Source organism: Hyperolius riggenbachi, chromosome 1 (genome assembly GCF_040937935.1).
Source record: "Hyperolius riggenbachi isolate aHypRig1 chromosome 1, aHypRig1.pri, whole genome shotgun sequence".
NCBI classification, from domain to species: domain Eukaryota; kingdom Metazoa; phylum Chordata; class Amphibia; order Anura; family Hyperoliidae; genus Hyperolius; species Hyperolius riggenbachi.
Window position 1 is genome coordinate 679,450,453 of NC_090646.1, and position 21,554 is coordinate 679,472,006.

Consider the following 21,554-nt stretch of genomic DNA (forward strand, 5'->3'; position numbering starts at 1 on the left):
CCTGCCAACTCTCCTGACCTGAACCCCATAGAGAATCTGTGGGATAATGTGAAGAGAAAGTTGAGAGACGCAAGACCCAACACTCTGGATAAGCTTAAGGCCGCTATCGAAGCATCCTGGGCCTCCATAACACCTGAGCAGTGCCACAGGCTGATTGCCTCCATGCCACGCCGCATTGAAGCAGTAATTTCTTCAAAAGGATTCCCGACCAAGTATTGAGTGCATAACTGTAGAAACTGGATAGACCAGCACCCAAATGGGGACAGACAGACGTGTGCTAAAGTGGATAGACCCAGTAGCCCTCAGTGGGTCATGCAAAGTCCAACATGAAGAGTCCACAGCACCACGTGAGTAATATATAGCTCTTTTATTATTTAAAAAGGCAAAGAGATAGCCATAACAGCGACAGACGCTGTTTCGGACAAGATCATTCCTCAAGCTGTATCAGGCTCTCTCTGAAATACAACACAATTGCTACTCTTATATATACTAGTCATCAATACAAAATAACCAATCAGGATGCAGAGAGGACATGGAGGACCTGATGGGGAACTGCAAGATAGCCAGAAGTCTGGTGCAAAAGTTGAGGATGCAAGGACTGGGGACGAGTTTGTGGGCATGGATAGGGAACTGGCTAATGGACCGAAAACAAAGAGTTGTGGTCAATGGATCGTACTCAAAATGGGAGACTGTTAGCAGTGGGGTCCCACAGGGGTCTGTACTGGGTCCAGTCCTCTTCAATTTATTTATTAATGACCTAGTAGATGCAGTAGTGAGCAATGTTGCTATTTTTGCAGATGATACAAAATTGTGCAGAATCATCAACTCTCAGGAAGATAGTGTCATATTGCAACAGGATCTGGATAGGATGGCTATATGGGCACATACATGGCAGATGAAATTCAATGTTGACAAATGTAAAGTCATGCATTTTGGTTGTACTAATGGTCTAGCACCATACAAAATAAATGGGATACAGTTGGGGACATCAAACTTGGAGAAGGACTTAGGAGTACTCATCGACAACAAGTTAAATAATCGTACTCAATGCCAAGCCGCTGCAGCTAAAGCTAACAAAATTTTGGGATGCATTAAAAGGGAAATAAAAACTCGAGATGCTAGCATAATATTGCCCCTGTTTAACTCTCTAGTAAGGCCACATCTGGAATATGGAATTCAGTTCTGGGCACCACATTACAAAAAAGATATTGCAGTTTTAGAGCAGGTGCAGAGACGAGCACAAAATTGATACGTGGGATGGAAGATCTCGCTTACCAAGAAAGGTTAGATAAACTAGGTTTATTTAGTCTAGAGAAAAGACGCCTTAGAGGAGATCTAATTAACATGTATAAATACATCAGAGGGCAATATAATAGCTTGGCGGATGAGCTTTTTGTCCCTAGGCCTTCTCAAAGGACTAGAGGACATGATCTGCGCATGGAGGAAAAACGTTTTAGCCATTTATTTAGGAAAGGGTTCTTTACAGTAAGAGTGATTAAGATGTGGAATGCATTGCCACAGGAAGTCGTTATGGCAAACTCTATACCTGCATTTAAAGGGGGCTTAGATGCTTTCCTTGCGTTGAAAGACATCCATGGCTACAATTACTAGGTTATGCCTAATGATGTTGATCCAGGGAATTTATCTGATTGCCATCTGGAGTCGGGAAGGAATTTTTCCCTTTTGGGGCTAATTGGACCATGCCTTGTAAGGGTTTTTTCGCCTTCCTCTGGATTAACAGGGATATGTGAGGGAGCAGGTTGGAGTTGTACTTTGTACTGGTTGAACTCGATGGACGTATGTCTTTTTTCAACCAAAATAACTATGTAACTATGTAACACCCACTGTGACACAAGACCAATCACACTCTGTCCTAGGAATTTAAAATGTTTCTTATCTCCTCCTTCTAACTGACAAAATACAGAGGACCTGAAGAGGAACTGCAGTTCACTCCCCGTGTGTCATGCCAAAAATCTTCCTGAAATGTCATGTTGACCTCATGACGTACGCATGAACACACACGTAAACGTAAGTGCTACTTGCCCTAAAAGGAAAAGAGATTGTGGATCACAATGTATCACCAGCATGTTGTCCCCTAACCCCCACCCATGACCAAACCAATCCAAGTATCAAACACAACAGAGCTAAATGCAAAAAGAGAGATCATAGTCCCTGTTCAATCCACTATTACCCAATGCGCCCAGGCAGTTAATCCAAAAAGCTTCCCTCCTGAGGATCTCCTTTGCTCTATCACCCCTGAAATCACTGAGAACCCGATGTATGACTTGGACCCTTAATTGCGAGACCGTATGGCGGCACATAGTAAAATACTGAGAAACAGCTTGTTCCATGTTACGTGTCCTAATAGCATATTTGTGAGAAGAGATACGTTTGCGCAACTGCTGTGTGGTTTCACCCACATATACCAACCCACAAGGGCATCTAAGTAAGTATACAACGTACAAGGAATCACAGGTGTAGAGGCCCCGTATAGAGAACCTCTCACACCTGGATGGATGCGCGAACGTATCCCCCCTCACAATATGGCGGCATAAATGGCAGCCCAAACATAGAAAAGTGCCCCGTCTGGAAGTCACCGCAGGGTTAACAGACTTAGATTTAATTTTATCTCTCGCTGTAAGGGCCTGCTTGAACGAAAATAGGGGCGGATAATGGAACTCCTCAATATGAGGAAAAGATTCTTTCAAGAGGCCCCAATGTTTTCTCACAATAGACCCCAGCTGATTGCTGCAGGTATTGTAATGGGAAACAAAGGGGAGTCTTGGCCCGGAAACACGTTTCCTACGTGAAGGCAATTGCTCCAGGGTATATTCCGGATAACCTCTACGCCTGAACTTCTCCCTCATTTCTACAATGCGGGTCTCTCTGATTGCAGGGTCTGAGACAATCCTTCTCACTCTACCCAACTGGCCACCCGGAATATGTTCACGGGTAGAAATAGGATGAAAGCTGGTAATTTCCAGTAAGGAATTTCGGTCAGTTGGTTTGACAAATAAGTCAGTTTGGAATGTCATTCCAGATCGGATTACCACAGTGTCCAAGAAGGCAACATGGTCAGGGTGCACATGAGCCGTCAACTGAATACTCTAACAACTCTCATGAAGATCAGTAACGAAGACCGCCAGGGCCTCCTGGAACCCCCGCCATATGCAAAAAATATCATCGATATATCGTAGCCAGCATACAACATGGTACAATAATACTCATGTATATAAACAAATGCCTCCTCATAGAGGCCCATATAAAGATTTGCGTAGGAGGGGGCCACATTTGACTCCATGGCAGTCCCCCTGCACTGCTATATATTACTGACGTGGTGCTGTGGACTCGTCGTGTTGAGTGCATAACTAAACATAATTATTTAAAGGTTGACTTTTTTTGTTTTAAAAACACTTTTCTTTTATTGGTCGGATGGAATATGCTAATTTTTTGAGATAGGAATTTGCGGTTTTCATGAGCTGTATGCCAAAATCATCAATATTAAACCAATAAAAGGCTTGAACTACTTCAGTTGTGTGTAATTAATCTAAAATATATGAAAGTCTAATGTTTATCAGTACATTACAGAAAATAATGAACTTTATCACAATATGCAAATTTTTCGCTAAGGACCTGTATATACAGTATATAAAACCCCTGTGTCCGTGCGCTGTCCCTGTGTAGCGTTGTCCGTGCTGAATCGTTGTGTGCACTGCGCAGCACGGACAATGCTACACAGGGATAGCCTGGGACCAGGGAGCCGAGCGGGCGGCATCAGCAAGCGGCCGGGCGTGCGGCGGGTCAGCAGGCGTCTGGCGGGTCAGCGGGCGGCGTGCACGTGCGGCGGGTGCGCGCATGCGCGGTGACACTGCGGAGGGGAGGTGGGAGAGGGGAGGTGGGAGGGGAGTGGAGGAGAGGGGATGTGGGAGGAGAGGGGAGGTGGGAGGAGAGGGGAGGTGGGAGGGGAGGAGAGGGGAGGTGGGAGGGGAGTGGAGGAGAGGGGATGGGGATTCGACACAGACCTAGAGCCCATTTTTAAATGGGCTTAGGTCACCTAGTACAGTATATACACATACATATACATACATAGTCTTACTCTATCTTTGGGGTGGGTGGGTGTGCGCGTGGCGGGTGCGCATGTGCATACTAACCTGTTCCCTGAAGGCCTATTTCTGGTGGTGCGGTGGGCACAATGCATCGCTGCCACCAGTTTGTAGTGTGAAACCGGCCTGAGGCTTTCTCCTCCCGAGGTAAGTACTCCATAGGGGTTGTTTTTTTTGTTACTGATGTACTTTAACTCTACCATCCAAGTTCTTTCACATAGGATGTAGAATCGTATCAACCGAGTAGCAACTCACCTGACTTCTGTGTTGTGATGTTGCTGCTCCATATAAGGTGTGACGTCTCATCACTGTGCAGTGTGGTGGTGATCCTGTACAATGCTAGAGGCTGTAGGCTGGAGAATGTCACATTTCTTCCATCAGATGAACTGTTACATGACGGAGGAGATGTTGTCTCATCACAGCAGGTGGTGGTAAATCCCCAGCCAGGAGGACAATCAGGAGAACATGAGGTCCAGAAGCTGATGCTGGTGGAGGTGGCTGCTACATCCGTCACTGTCACACCTGACAAAGACAACAGTAAAAAAAAATAAAAAAATTACAAAATTGGTACCATATAATGCAACCGTCATCTCACTGACCAGAAGTTAATTTTTTTTCTTCTGTTACTCTTCATCAGTGGTTCTCAAACTTTTCCTGGCGATCGGACTCCATTTTATTAAATAACCCCTGGGCACACTGGAGATGAAGGTGGTGAATTCACCACCTGCCAGCTGCTTCCTTGCACCACTTTACTGAGTAACATCTAACATCATATTTTTCTGAAGGCTGGTAGCCCCACTGCATACGTGGGGTTACAAATGATGTCATTTTGGCTGTATCACACTGCAGTTAAAAGGAAGTCATGGCTGGCAGATGGCAGGATCTATATGGGCAGCCCTTTAAGCAGGCATTCATTCTCTTTTATGTTTCAATAATTTTTATTAATTTTGGTATTAACAAAAGCAAGATCAACAGTCATAGTATTGTAACAAATATTACAGTGCTGTATCAACTTAGAAACAGTATAAGAACAATGCATATTGTATCCAAACTTAACATGAGTCTATAAACCTTGGAGGTTTGAAAGCCGTGTAAGAGATGATTGTCCTAGGCCAGAGGAATGAAAATCATATAATGACATCCCTATAGGAAGTTAGTAAAATGCTCAGCCTGGTGGGAGCTTAGTAACACAGTTAGGGGAGATAGACACTGCCCATTAATTCTCTTTTAAAATAAAACCTCCCATCCTTTAGGTAGGCAGCATACCCTTTAGCAAGTAGTGACTGTAATAGACCGCACGGGCCGGTCTTTGATCGGGTCAATCGCTCAGAGTCAGAAACTCTGTCTCGCCGTCGCTTTGCGCATTGATGCCCAAATGTGGATTCACAATCTATGAGCCGACTAGCCGAGAGGAGCGTCCTGACTCCAAAGGATTCACCACACATGTACAATTCAAATACTTGCCACCACATGTGAGTCAGCACACGACTGTAAATATATTAGCACACTGCGAACACTGTAAGGTAACCCTTAGCTGTATGCAGGGATTGGTGCCAGATCTGTCTATCTGTGCCCGATTCAAGCATACGGGTTATAAATACAGGATACTCTAGAACACAAGGTAACATTTCGGAGGAGTACATACGATTGTGTATGTTCAGGAACAGGTCATAACCGTAAAACGATTTTTAAATGTTTTAATAACAAAAATGCATTACACACATTTACATACACTAATTAACATATGCACACAAAGCTTAAAATAAAAGGGAATAATTGTGAAAAGGTTTACTTAGCCGAAATGCAGTCTGTGTGGGGATATTTCCTTCTGGGACTAGAAATGCAAAGTCCTTAGTTTCCGAATCATAGGCCTTTAGGTATATTTTGTAATCCAAGCAGATGTTACAGTTCCAAGATGGCCGCTAACCACCACATGGTGCTCTGGTTAGCAGCAACAGGCTCTCGTGAAGATGGGATTTGGAGGACTGAAGTCCGCCTGCTGGCAATTTGCATTTGATGAAGCTGGTTTGGGGGCGTGGCAACACCTGCCCCCTCTGAATTACCCACCAATGACAGTCCACCTCCTCCTATGAGGATTTTGATCTTAAATTGTAAAACACTGTAACTCATAAACTATACAGGTCATATTTAGGTGGATAGCGGATTCATAATTTTCAGAAAATAGCGATTAATATGACATCTTGCATGATTGCGTTAGGCTGCCCTGTCCTCGAGAAGGGTCGCACACGAATAACCGGATGGGTTATGGTTATGAATTTTATATCAGCACATTGGCCAGATTTTAACAAGTAAGACTATATTAATTAAATAGCTGTGCTATACACGGTTTTCATTTAACAGACCGAAATAATAAACTACATGCATTTAAATCTGTTCCTAATCGGAACTGCTTTGGCTGGACTCCAGCTGGGAAAGCTGCCTTAGCCTTTCCTGTGCTGAAAGGAACTTTTGGTGCTCAATTAGCATCTGAGTGTGACCAGCTAGAACAACCTTTGACATATTATACCAGGCTAGGTTTTCACACGTCTGTGTTACTGGCCAGGAAAGGGACTCTAATTCAGTGTGAGTGATGGGTTTGCTTTCACTCAGAAGAGAAGGAAAAGACATCTGTTGTGCGTTTAAACAGAAAGTGACATTCTGCTCTGCTTTGCGGAATGATACCGAATCGATAATCGTCTCAACTTCTGTATCATTCATGACACCTCCCCCACCAGGCCGGCACAAAGAGCAGGATAGCACAACCTGATCAGTTAGCAACAGCAGGCTCTTGTGAAGATGGGATTTGGAGGACTGAAGTCCGCCTGCTGGCAATGTGCTTTTGATGCAGCTGGTTTGGGGGTGTGGCAATGCCTGCCCCCTCTGAATTACCCACCAATGACAGTCCACTTCCTCCTAGGAGGATTTTGAGCTTAAATTGTAACTTATAAACTATACAATTCATATTTAGGTGGATAGCGGATTGATAATTGTCAGAAAATACCGATTAATACATCTTGCATGAGTGCGTTAGGCTGTCCTGTCCCCAAGAAGGGTCGTACACCAATAACCGGACGGGTTATGGTTATGAATTTTATATCAGCACATTGGGCAGATTTTAAGACTATATTAATTTTATAGCTGTGCTATACACGATTTTCATTTAACAGACCGAAATCATAAACTACATGCATTTAAATCTGTTCCTAATTGGAGCCGCTTCGGCTGGACTCCTGCTGGGAAAGCTGCCTTAGCTTTTCCTGTGATGAAAGGAACTTTTGGGTCTCAATTAGCATCTGAGTGTGACCAGCTAGAACAAACTTTGACATATTATACCAGGCTAGGGTTTCACTCATCTGTGTTACTGGCCAGGAAAGGGACTCTAATTCAGAGTGGGTGATGGGTTTGCTTTTACTCAGAAGAGAAGGAAAAGACATCTGTTGTACATTTAAACAGAAAGTGACATTCTGCTCTGCTTTGCGGAACGATACCAAATCGCTAATCGTCTCAACTTCCATATCATTCATGACACTGACCACCTTAAAGGAATACTGTAGAGGGGTCGGGGGAAAATGAGTTGAACTTACCCGGGGCTTCTAAAGGTCCCCCGCAGGCATCTTGAGCTTGCGCAGCCACTCACCGATGCTCCGGCCCCGCATCCGGTTCACTTCTGGAATTTCCAACTTTAAAGTCTGAAAACCATTGCACCTGCGTTGCCGTGTCCTCATCCCCGCTGATGTCACCAGAAGCGTACTGCGCAGGCGCAGACTATACTGGGCCTGCGCAATACACTCCTAGTGATGTCAGCAGGAGGGAGGACACAGCCGTGCAGAGCATCGGTGAGTGGCTTCGCGGGCACAGGATGTCTGCGGGGGATCTGCCAGGGACCATTAGAAGCAACTCATTTCCCCCCGACCCCTTACAGTAGTCCTTTAACCAGTTGAGGACCACAGGCTTACACCTCCCTAGTGACCAGGCTATTTTTTTTACAATTCAGGCCACTGCAGCTTTAACAACTCACTGCAGGGCCATACAACTGAGCACAAAATGAATCTTGTCCTCTTTTCTTGCTGGTGGCATCTGATTGCTGCAACGTTTTTTTTTCTTTTTAATGTATTTGTCTTTTTTAAATAAAAATCACTATTTTAATTAAATTTATGATTTAGGACGGCAAAGGGGGGAGGGAGTGAAAGGGAGGGAAAAGCCTCTTTTTTTAATAAAAAAAAAAAAAAAAAAGATTGCAGCAGCGATCAGAGACCTCCCAAAGAGTGTCCTATTAAGGACAAGAAAAGAAAGTTAAATTCAATTGTGTGCTTAGCTGTAGGTCTGTGCAACATGCTGACAAAGCTGCAGTGGCCTGTATTGTGAAAAATGGCCTGGTCACTGTGGGGGTTTAAGTCTGTGGTCCTGACATGGTTAAGCTAAGGCTGCTTGTCCATCGCTGTCTCCCCGGGTCACTCCTGTCACCCGCAATTGTCCCAGAATGCAAACAAAATTGGAGACAGCACACAAATGGCTCAACAATCAAACTGTATTGGGAGCACACAGAGGTACACACGACATGTTTCGGGCATTGCCCTTCCTCATGCAACACCCAAAGCATGTGGTGTGTACCTCTGTGTGCTCCCAATACAGTTTGATTGCTGAGCCATTGTTGTCTATAATTGTGTTTGCTTGCAGTGTATGCAGGAGTGGTGTCCCTGCTGGATTCTGGCACCGGCGGTCTAACCTATATTGTATAGGTCAGGTGGAAATAGTGTGATTTCATTCTGTGTATAATTGTCCATGAAAGACTAGCCGAGTTGTGCTCTGTCACGTCTGCGCTCCCCCGCTGCACTCCTGTCCCTAGGAACGATTTACGCTTGTGCATTACAGACGATCAAATAACACATTTCCTGGTTGTGAGGCGTCTCTTAAAATGCTCTTCATATTCCTGAAACAGCAAGTAGTAATGCTCGTAATCAGCTAATTACGATTATGCAAATTTTCATGTACATTTTATCAATTATGCCTATACGTAATTATGATTTGTACATTTAATAGATTTTGCATAGTCATTTGTAATTTCCCGTAAAATTTCATGTAATTTTTGCGTAATGTCATGCCAACTTTAGCAGTGAATAGCAAAGCACCCATACATGCTATTGACACCAATATTGCTACACATGTTACGGATAGTTTTCCAAAAAGACCTCGTAGTTTTTGAGAAAATCGATTTTAAAAATGTAGAGAAAAAATGGTTTATAAACTAATAAAAATTACAGTTTAAATACCATTTTTTAAAATAGATTTTCTCAAAAATTACAAGGTGGTTTTGAAAAATTATTATTTTTTGGCTTGTACCCACTATTTTCCGTAACATATGTAGCGATTTTGGTAGCAATACCATGTATGGGGGCTTTGCTTTTAACAACTAAAGTCGGCACAAAATTATGCGAAATTATGAAATACTACTATTGAATACAAAATTTATTACGATTTTCTCTGAAATTTTGCAAAACTATTACGATGCGTAATTGCGAATTCTATGCAAAATTTTGGCCCACCACTGACAACAAGAACTATATAACTCTAATTGAAGAAGAGGACAGCCAACTATTCTCTGGGCAACCTTGATAACCCTATAAAGCTGCTTTTTCTGACTATGTACTCTGTAAAGTGCTGCAGAAGATGTCAGTGCTGTATTAATACATAATAATAATATGGTAGGACATTAGACTATGACTATGGTAGAATTAGATTGTGAGCTCCTCTGAGGACAGTCTGTGACATGACTCTGTACTCTGTAAAGTGCTGCAGAAGATGTCAGTGCTGTATAAATACATAATAATAATATGGTAGGACATTAGACTATGACTATGGTAGAATTAGATTGTGAGCTCCTCTGAGGACAGTCTGTGACATGACTATGTACTCTGTAAAGTGCTGCAGAAGATGTCAGTGCTGTATAAATACATAATAATAATATGGTAGGACATTAGGCTATGACTATGGTAGGATTAGATTGTGAGCTCCTCTGAGGACAGTCAGTGACATGACTATGTACTCTGTAATGTGCTGCAGAAGATGTCAGCGCTATATAAATACATAATAATAATAATATGGTAGGACATTACACTATGACTATGGCAGGATTAGAGTGTGAGCTCCTCTGAGGACAGTCAGTGACATGACTATGTACTCTGTAATGTGCTGCAGGAGATGTCAGTGCTATATAAATACATGATAATAATATGGTAGGACATTAGACTATGACTATGGTAGGATTAGAGTGTGAGCTCCTCTGAGGACAGTCAGTGACATGACTATGCACTCTGTAATGTGCTGCAGAAGATGTCAGTGCTATATAAATCAATAATAATAATATGGTAGGACATTAGACTAGGACTATGGTAGGATTAGAGTGTGAGCTCCTCTGCAGACAGTCAGTGACATGACTATGTACTTTGTACAGTGCTGCAGGAGATGTCAGGGCTATATAAATACCTAATAATAATATGGTAGGACATTACACTATGACTATGGTAGGATTAGAGTGTGAGCTCCTCTGAGGACAGTCAGTGACATGACTATGTACACTGTACAGTGCTGCAGAAGATGTCAGTGCTGTATAAATACATAATAATAATATGGTAGGGCATTAGACTATGATTATGTTAGGATTAGATTGTGAGCTCCTCTGAGGACAGTCAGTGACATGACTATGTACTCTGTAATGTGCTGCAGAAGATGTCAGTGCTATATAAATACATAATAATAATATGGCAGGACATTACACTATGACTATGGTAGGATTAGATTGTGAGCTGCTCTGAGGACGGTCATTGACATGACTATTATGCAGGAGAACAGAGGCGCCAAAAGGATAAAAGGAAGCTAAATGAGCTTAAAAACCAAATTCTTGGTAAATAGAGGAGGTAGTGGTGGACTTACCTCCTGTAAGTAGACACACGACGACTGTCGTAAAGACAGTCAATATATTTTATTTATGAAGTCCAAATATGCAACGCGTTTCGCAGGTTTGATCCCGCTTCATCAGGCAATAACAACGGAGCAATAGCATATGTGGTCAGTAGAAGAGCCAGGCACCTCAGAGTCTTTACTACAGTCGTTGTGTGTCTACTTGGTGGGGGTAAGTCCACCACTACCTCCTCTATTTACCAAGAATTTGGTTTTTAAGCTCATTTAGGTTCCTTTTATCCTTTTGGCGCCTCTGTTCTCCTGCATAATATTGAGCTCACCTTTGGTGGAGGGTTGAACCCCCTTTTTCTCATCTACAGAGAGCGACTTCTTATTCCTGAGTGGGGTAAGGAAAATCTCCCCACCTGCCTTTACAGTGGTTGCCTAATGGTAACCCTGGTTTGTGAGTATTAATATTTACTCTATCTAGTAACCATTTACCAGTACATATTATACTATTGGGGCTCTTGGTGTTCCTTGTTTTTATTGACATGACTATGTACTCTGTAAAGTGCTGCAGAAGATGTCAGTGTTATATAAATACACAATAATGAACATAAAGATAGTGTTCACACACAGCACACTATGCTCACACTACTACAGCAATGCAAAACTAATTTATTGTACTCTCACAGAACAGTCAGATGTTCATCAAGAATCTTGTGAATTTGCCAGCTCATCCCTACTGGTGATTGCAGAAGAGGGTCAGAAGAGATAACATAGGAAATAAAAGTGTATTAGGCACTTCCTGTTCCCAATAGGCCAAACAATTTATTGGCAGGCAAGGGTATATGAGAAAGGCTGTTGATAGAGGAAAAACCTCCTACTCACCAATACATGAAGGAGAATTATCCCAGTTGTCTTTTCCTCCAGAAGTCACACATGTGATATTTGGATGTGACGGGCGATGTCCCTCCTCCTTACACAGAACTGTCACCACTTCCCCGGGATTATAGTAATCTCTATCCTGGGAGAATGTGTACGGCTCATCCTGGTCGGGCCTCTTACACCTCTCTGTAGGGACAACACACAGCTGGTGAGATGGTGATAGGAGGACACATAGCACAATCTATCCGCACAGTCACAGCTGCTCTGTGCAATGCTGACCAGCAATGACTGAGGGACACACTGTCTACATACAGTGGTGTGAAAAACTATTTGCCCCCTTCCTGATTTCTTATTCTTTTGCATGTTTGTCACACTTAAATGTTTCTGCTCATCAAAAACTGTCAACTATTAGTCAAAGATAACATAACTGAACACAAAATGCAGTTTTAAATGATGGTTTTTATTATTTAGTGAGAAAAAAACTCCATCTACATGGCCCTGTGTGAAAAAGAAATTGCCCCCTGAACCTAATAACTGGTTGTGCCACCCTTAGCAGCAATAACTGCAATCAAGTGCTTGCAATAACTTGCAACAAGTCTTTTACAGCGCTCTGGAGGAATTTTGGCCCACTCGTCTTTGCAGAATTGTTGTAATTCAGCTTTATTTGAGGGTTTTCTAGCATGAACCGCCTTTTTAAGGTCATGCCACAACATCTCAATAGGATTCAGGTCAGGATTTTGACTAGGCCACTCCAAAGTTATCATATTGTTTTTCTTCAGCCATTCAGAGGTGGATTTGCTGGTGTGTTTTGGGTCATTGTCCTGCTGCAGCACCCAAGATCGCTTCAGCTTGAGTTGACAAACAGATGGCTGGACATTCTCCTTCAGGATTTTTTGGTAGACAGTAGAATTCATGGTTCCATCTATCACAGCAAGCCTTCCAGGTCCTGAAGCAGCAAAACAACCCCAGACCATCACACTACCACCACCATATTTTACTGTTGGTATGATGTTCTTTTGCTGAAATGCTGTGTTACTTCTACGCCAGATGTAACGGGACACGCACCTTCCAAAAAGTTCAACTTTTGTCTCGTCGGTCCACAAGGTATTTTCCCAAAAGTCCTGGCAATCATTTAGATGTTTTTTAGCAAAATTGAGACAAGCCTTAATGTTCTTTTTGCTTAAAAGTGGTTTGCACCTTGGATATCTGCCATGCACGCCGTTTTTGCCCAGTCTCTTTCTTATGGTGGAGTCGTGAACACTGACCTTAATTGAGGCAAGTGAGGCCTGCAGTTCTTCAGATGTTGTCCTGGGGTCTTTCGTGGCCTCTCGGATGAGTTTTCTCTGTGCTCTTGGGGTAATTTTGGTCGGCCAGCCACTCCTGGGAAGGTTCATCACTGTTCCATTTTTTTGCCATTTGTGGATAATGGCTCTCACTGTGGTTCGCTGGAGTCCCAAAGCTTTAGAAATGGCTTTATAACCTTTACCAGACTGATAGATCTCAATTACAGTACCTTAGTTCTCATTTTTTCCTGAATTTCTTTGGATCTTGGCATGATGTCTAGCTTTTGAGGTGCTTTTGGTCTACTTCTCTGTGTCAGATAGCTCCTATTCAAGTGATTTCTTGATTGAAACAGGTGTGGCAGTAATCAGGCCTGGGGGTGACCACAGAAATTGAACTCAGGTGTGATAAACCACCGTTAAGTTATTTTTTAACAAGGGGGGCAATCACCTTTTCACACGGCCATGTAGATTTGGAGTTTTTTTTCTCACTAAATAATAAAAACCATCATTTAAAACTGCATTTTGTGTTCCATTATGTTATCTTTGACTAATAGTTAACGGTTTTTGATGAGCAGAAACATGTAAGTGTGACAAACATGCAAAAGAATAAGAAATCAGGAAGGGGGCAAATAGTTTTTCACACCACTGTATATTGTCTATTTTTTGTGGGCACAAATGCTATCTAATTATGGTGTGGGAGAAATGTTGATTAAGTATGTTGTTTGGGGGAGCATCTTCCTAATTATGTTTTTCGGGGTTCCTCTGGAGATATATTGCATAGTAATATTGTTGGGAGTTAGGATATCTAATTATTTGATTTAGGATGTAATTTGGGGGTTTCTTTTTGATTTTAAAAAGAAGGGACTTTGTCCAAACTCTTTTGGGGAGGAGGTGCCATAAGGATTTTTTGTTACAGCTCTGCTTTGTAGTTTCACATACGCAAAAATCAAGGGAAACAGGGGGTTTGGAGGGCATGTGCGCAAGGACCACCAAAAGAGGTTTAAATATAAATATACAAAAAAATCTTTATTAATTATTAGTTCAAGAACCATATGTTAAAAATTAAGCACCAACACATGCAGCCCACACTCCACTACACCCATGCCCACATTCAACCACTCCTAACTCATGGGCAGCACGGTGGCGTAGTGGTTAGCGCTCTCGCCTTGCAGCACTGGGTCCCCGGTTCGAATCCCAGCCAGGGCACCATCTGCAAGGAGTTTGTATGTTCTCCCTGTGTCTGCGTGGGTTTCCTCCGGGTACTCCGGTTTCCTCCCACATCCCAAAAAACATACAGATAAGTTAATTGGCTCATCCCTAAATTGGCCCTAGACTACAGTACTTACACTACATAATACAAAACATAGACATATGATAATAGTAGGGATTAGATTGTGAGCTCCTTTGAGGCACAGTTAGTGACAAGACAATATATATATACTGTACAGCGCTGCGTAATATGTCGGCGCTATATAAATGCTAAATAATAATAATAATAATAATAACTCAGATCACCTACAGTGATTAGGGTTCCCATTTTTCAGGGACAGATCTGTAAGAAAGTTTGTAAGTAGCCAGCAATGAGTAGCAATGTTAATTCAGCTCCAAATGCAAAAAAAAAGCAAATATTAGCAGATAAGCCAGTAAGTTGTAGCAAGTAGGAGTGTTGGAGAAAGCAAGATAGCTGGTTAGCCCCAGAAAGTCTCCAGCAAAATAACAACAAGAGGCAGAAACATACTATACCAGTTCCTGGTGTGGTGTAGTGAAAGTTGCAGAAGAAATCATGTGATTCAGGTTACTCAACCCAAAGCCAGAGCTCACGGCTAGGGGAGCGACCATATAGTGCCAGTGAGGTCCACTTCACACACAGTGTTGCCAGAGAGTCACATTCCAGGGTCTGGAACGTCCATAATCAATGCCAAAATCTCCTACAACTGCCAGCATACAAGCTAGAGTCACCTCCAATCCAGAAATGTGGGAGCTGTGTCAGTCCGTATGGATACTCCCAGCCATGAGTGTTCAGTGGAGTCCGTGAGAGGGCAAAGATGCAGACCCCGGAGGGAGCGGGTACCACAGCACGTGTCTGCGTCAGATGCATGCCAGTAGCTTCACATACAATGTTTGTCATTCCTACAAATTCTCATTATAATGTACACTTTTTGCCATGACACTCAATTAGCCCTTAGCTGGGGGCTGGAGGTTCCCCTAAACCTACAAAAGCATGCAAATCCATTGACTGCTCCCACTAATAACATTTATATGACTCAGAGCTTTAGGAACTTCTTTTTGATCCATCCATGCAAGCCTTAGTGCTGCTCCTGGTGGTCACCTATGGAATACTCGCCTCCATCATCCAGTATTGCCACAATTTCACAAGCAGCCATGATTTCTTCAACACTAAACCCTAATAATGTACAGCTGGGAGTCTTGTGCAGTTTTTCCTCCATCCATTCCTGGAGTCACCTCCATAAAAGAAAAAGCTTTTGACGCTGTTCCCCACAATAGCCAGATGCAGAAGCACAGATATTAGGAGAAAATGTGTGTATGTGGATATATAACTGGTTAAGGTATAGAAGGCAAAGAGTGGTGGTAAATGGAACATACCAAAAATAGGAAACTTAGCAGTGGGGTACCACAAGGGCCAATTCTTAGTCCAATTTTTTTTTAAAGTTTATTAATTAATGATTAAGTAAATGGAATACAGAATAATGTAGCCATATTTGCAGATGATACAAAATTATGCAGAATTATCAAAACTAAGATGGATAGTGACATTACAACAGGACCTTAACAACGTGGCCGTATGGGCAGGCATGTGACGGATGAAATTTGAATTTGATAAATGTAAAGTTGTGCACCTTGGACTTGCCAATGGTAGATCATCATATACAATAAATGGCATACAGCTGGGAACATCAGACTTGGAGAAGGACTTAGGAATACTGGTTGATAACAAGTTAGGTAATCACATACAATGCCAAGCAGTGAAAGCATATACAATTCTGAGATCCATAAAATGGGAAATAAAATCCCAAGATGCTAGTACTGTATACTAGTCCCTCTATATAAATCACTTGTGAGGCCACATCTGGCGTATAGAATAAGGTTTTGGGCTCCACATTATAGAAAGGACAGTGACCTTCTAGTACAGGTACAAAGATGGGCCACTAAATGAATCAGAGGGATGGAAGATCTCACTTACCAAGAAAGGTTGGACAAACTGGCCCTTTTGTTGCTTGGAAAAAAAGGTGACCTGATTAACATGTATAAATACATCAGAGGGCAATACAAAGCTTGGCCGATGAGCTTTTTGTCCCTAGGGTTGTACAACGGACAAGGGGAAATGATCTCCATATGGAGGAAACAAGTTTTTGCCATCTATTTAGAAAGGGGTCCTTCACAGTGAGAGTGGTTAAAATCTGGAATATCTTAACTCAGGAAGTTTTGTTAGAAGTTTGATTTGCAGTTAAAGAGGGTTTGGATGCTTTCGCATTAAAGGGCTTCCATGGCTATAATTTTTAGGTAATTCCTGGGAAAGTTGATCCAGGGATTTATCTGACTGGCATCTGAAGTTGGGAAGGATTTTTTCTCTTTTAAAGAGAATCTGTACTCTAAAATTCTTACAATAAAAAGCATACCATTCTATTCATTATGTTCTCCTGGGCACCTCTTTGCTGTTTCTGACACTCCATGCTGCAATCCTGGCTCGTAATTGCCATTTTTAGGCAGTGTTTACAAACAAAAGGCATGGCTTCTAACGAGTGCGATAGGCTTGAGAGTAGTCAGTCTCTGACTCATACAGAGCTTGGAGAGGGTGTGTATAGCTTCAAGCAGCACAGCACATTCCACACATTCCAGCCTCAGCCGACAGAAGATAGAAGATTAGATCATATAACAGAGATAACACAGCCACTGTGCAACTAAAAAATGTTGCAGTAACACAGACCACATTAGAACAGGTATAGGAACTTATAGGATAGAAGAAATAAGGCTGAACATGTTGTTACAGGGTCTCTTTAAGGCTAATTGGCCCAGGCCTTGTAGGGTTTTTTGCCTTCCCCTTGATCAACTGGGATATGATTGGCATGCACCTCATTTGCTCATCGCTGACCACAAATTATGGTTAAGGGCCATGTTTAGACAAGACAAGTAACACTTAGCATTTTTCTCCTTTCGGATTTAAAGCGCCAGAGCTGCAGCCCCTAGGGCGGTGTTTGGGAGTCTTGCCTAAGGTTTCCTACTGAATGGCTGGCTTACTGAACAGGAAGCAATGAGATTTGAACCCAGGCCTCCTGTTTCAGAGGCAGAGCCCTAACTATCCAGCCACTATGTGGGGTGAGATAATACGGTTTCATGCTGGGCTATTTAGTGAGGAACTGGAGGAAGCACTACCGGCTACATTGTGTTCTGACCATTCCCATGATCTCCCTGCAAGGAAACCTGACCTGATACTTCCTGCAGGGGGATAATCAGAGCTACTACTGAGAGTGCACAGCACAGTGACCTCGTTGTCTATCCTTCCCTCCATCTTCTCAGTCCACTATTTATGATTTTACATTTTGTTGTGGGATATCAGTATAAATATCTGACCACTGCAGCAGAGGGTGGAAGGGGGGGGGGGGGGGGGGTTATGATAGAAAAAAGTGTTAGGCACCTCCTCTTCCCAATAATGCGAAAAGCTATTGGCCGACAATGGTATATGCTACTACTAAATGGAATGATAAGGCTTGTTGATATGAGAAACACCTTCTACTCACCAATACATGAAGGAGAGTATTCCCAATCATCTCTTCCACTATAAGCCACACATTTCACCTTCTGATGTGAGGGGCGATATCCCTCCTCCTTACACATAACTGTCACCTCTTCCCCGGGATTATAGTAATCTCTATCCTGGGAGAATGTGTACGGCTTATCCTGGTCCGGCCTCTTACACCTCTCTGTAGGGACAACACACAGCTGGTGAGATGATGATAGGAGGACACACGGCACAATCTATCCTCACAGCTGTTCTGTGCAATGCTGAGGGACACACTGCCTACTTATGTTTTATGGGACTGGCTGACTAATTATGTCATAGTGGACACAATGGGCTTGATTCACAAAAGGGTGCTAACTCACGCAACCTAAAAGCCCCCTAAAGCTCTTTAAGACGCGCAAAGTTTTGCGCGCAAAGAAGTTTAGCACTGCGCGGTGCGCGTGAAATGTCGCACCGAGAGTGACTTTGACGTCGCACCTGGTGCCCCTAAAACGTTGCACCGGATCTGCCCGAAACGGCTCACCTTGTGCCGTTTTGGGCGCTCCCGGTGCGACGTTTTAGGGGCACCACGTGCGACGTTAAAGTAGCACCCGGTGCAATGTTTCGCGCGCACGCTAAACTTTGCACGCAATCAATAACATTTTTGGGCGTGCTAACTGCTTAGCACCCTAGTTACCACACCTAAAGCTGTGTTTTGTAAGTACATTATGTAATTACTGTATGTTTTGGTTGCACATTGATTCTTGGGGTTATAATGCTTTTTTTATGTTTTTTATGTTTTTACATCAGTTCTTAACCACTTCAGGACCACAGGTTTTTTCCCCTTAAAACTAAAACATTTTTCACATTTCAGCACTCCTCCCATTCATTCAAGGATAACTTTATTGTTGCTTATCACACTGAAATTATCTATATATTGTTTGTTTGTTTTTTTGCCACAGATCAGGCTTTCTTTGGGTGGTACTTTTTGCTAAGAAGTATTTTATTTTATATGCATTGAAAAGGGAATAACAAGGGAAAAAAAAATATTTCTCAGTTTTCAGCCATTATAGTTTTAAAATAAAATGTGCTTCAAAACATAAAACCCACATGTTTTATTTACCCATGTGTCCCGGTTACTGCAACGTATAAATTGTGTCCCTAGTACAATGTATGGCGTTTATATTTCATCTGGAAATAAAGATGTATTCTTTCCATTTAGCGATTTTTAATACTATATCACATATTACAAGACTTTATTTCCAAAATCAACAGTAATATACCCTCATGACATACATATAAAAAAATCGCTAAGGTAACTATGTAATTTTTTTTAATTATGTATTTTTTGTGTGTTTTATTTTGGTAACTGTGGGGCAGGGGTGGAAGAAGTTAAAAATAATAAAATACCAAATAATAATTTTTCTATGTAAAAGTGTATGATAGTGTATTTGGGTGTTTATAATTTTTGGGCACAAGGTAGTGCTACACTAAACTATCAATAGAAACACGGAAGCATCAGGTTTCTTTTTACCGAGAGCTTTCGTCTCGTTGCGTCACAGGCACTGTGATAAAGGTTGGTAACAGCTGACTCTCATACCCCGATCACAGAAGGAGGGGATTCCAAACGTGAAGCGAACGGAAATGGCGTGGGAATCGAGAATGCGTTAGTAAGTAAACGATACTCATATCTATGCCACTGATTCACAAGTGAAGTATACAGTGGCGTAGATATACATAGGACATGCTACTTAAAGAGAACCCGAGGTGGGATTTAATTATGCTAGTGGGGCACAGAGGCTGGTTGTGCACACTAACACCAGCCTCTGTTGCCCCATGCTGTGCCTCCAGGACCCCCCTGTGCGCCGCTATACCCCCGCAGTGCTGGTGACACACAGCGTGTCGCCAGCTCAATTTTTACCTATGCGCCGTCTGTCAGTGCCGCTCCCCCGCCTCCTCCGTATCAGCGCTACCCGCCCGCGTCACTTCCCTCCAATCAGCAGGAGGGAAGGGACACGGGCGGGTAGCGCCGATACGGAGGAGGCGGGGGAGCAGCACTGACAGACAGCGCATAGGTAAACATTGAGCTGGCGACACGCTGTGTGTCGCCAGCACTGCGGGGGTATAGCGGCGCGTAGGGGGGTCCTGGAGGCACAGCATGGGGCAACAGAGGCTGGTGTTAGTGTGCACAACCAGCATCTGTGCCCCACTAGCATAATTAAATCCCACCTCGGGTTCTCTTTAAAAACAAACCTGTACGTTTTTCTAAGGTAATAGTTAGATACTTACCTAATCCAGACTTCCCCTGTCTTCCTCCACCTCACTGCACCAGTGTTGTGTCCACATGAAGCTCACGGGCATACTCCTCAAATGAACCTGTGCAATAGCACAGACCCCCTCAGGCTTCAGCGGAAAACCCAAGCCTGAGCAGGTCCATGCTACTGCACAGGCATGAGCCATCAACAAGGGCTTGTCAACAGTTTTCATGAGTACAGCACTGCAACTGCCCAGAGAAGGAGGACAGGAGAAGCCTCTGGATTATGTTGCTTTATTATGTTGTTTGGGGGTTATGCTGGATTCTTTTTTTTTTTTTTTGTTGATATGTTAATAATTATGCTGTTTCAGGTAACATACCCCCTAATGAAGTTGTTTGGGCATATGTTGCCTTATGCTATTTTGGAGATACAGTATCTCACAAACGTGAGTACATCACTCATATTTTTGTAGATATTTTATTATATCTTTTCATGGGACAACACTGAAGATTCAACACTGTGATACAATGTAAAGTAGCCAGTGTACAACTTGTTAAACAGTGTGCATTTGCTGTCCCATTAAAATAACTCAACGCACAGCCCTCAATATCTGAACTGCTGGCAACAACAATTGCCCAATTAGAAATCCCCCCTCCCCCCCACACACACATGTCTGGGGTCATGTTACTCTTTAGTGTTACAAGGTATCAGGTGTGAATGAGGATTGGGTGTGTTAAATTTGGTGTTATGGCTCTCACACTCTCTCATACTGGTCACTAGAAGCTCAGCATGGCTCCTCATGGCAGAGAACTCTCTGAGGATCTCATGGAAGAATTCTGCCCAATCAGACATTTTCCCTCCCCTGGGTCATGTGACTGGTTAGTGTTACAAGTTCTCAGGTGTGACTGGGGAGCAGGAGGCGTGTTACATTTGGTGTTATCACTTTCACACTCTCTCATACTGGTCACTAGAAGCTCAGCATGGCTCCTCATGGCAGAGAACTCTCTGAGGATCTCATAGAAGAATTCTGCCCAATCAGACATTTTCCCTCCCCCGGGTCATGTGACTGGTTAGTGTTACAAGGTCTCAGGTGTGACTGGGGAGTAGGAGGTGTGTTACATTTGGTGTTATCACTTTCACACTCTCTCATACTGGTCACTGGAAGCTCAGCATGGCTCCTCATGGCAGAGAACTCTCTGAGGATCTCATAGAAGAATTCTGCCCAATCAGACATTTTCCCTCCCCCGGGTCATGTGACTGGTTAGTGTTACAAGGTCTCAGGTGTGACTGGGGAGTAGGAGGTGTGTTACATTTGGTGTTATTGCTCTCACACGCTCTCATACTGGTCACTGGAAGCTCAGCATGGCTCCTCATGGCAGAGAACTCTGAG

The 21,554-nt window shown here is 42.9% G+C and overlaps 1 protein-coding gene across 1 annotated transcript in view; it reads right to left on the reverse strand.

The window, feature by feature from the left end:
• The window catches only part of LOC137544506 (uncharacterized), a 59,294-nt gene extending 38,278 nt beyond the window's left edge, over nt 1–21,016 (reverse strand). Inside the window, exons 1-4 of the mRNA XM_068265595.1 lie at nt 20,935–21,016; nt 17,929–18,111; nt 11,892–12,074; nt 4,359–4,625 (exon numbers count right to left, since the gene is read on the reverse strand). Coding sequence (XP_068121696.1) covers nt 4,359–4,625; nt 11,892–12,074; nt 17,929–18,111; nt 20,935–21,016 — 715 coding nt within the window. The remainder of the gene's footprint in view (nt 1–4,358; nt 4,626–11,891; nt 12,075–17,928; nt 18,112–20,934) is intronic.
• Nucleotides 21,017–21,554: the final 538 nt, after the last annotated feature.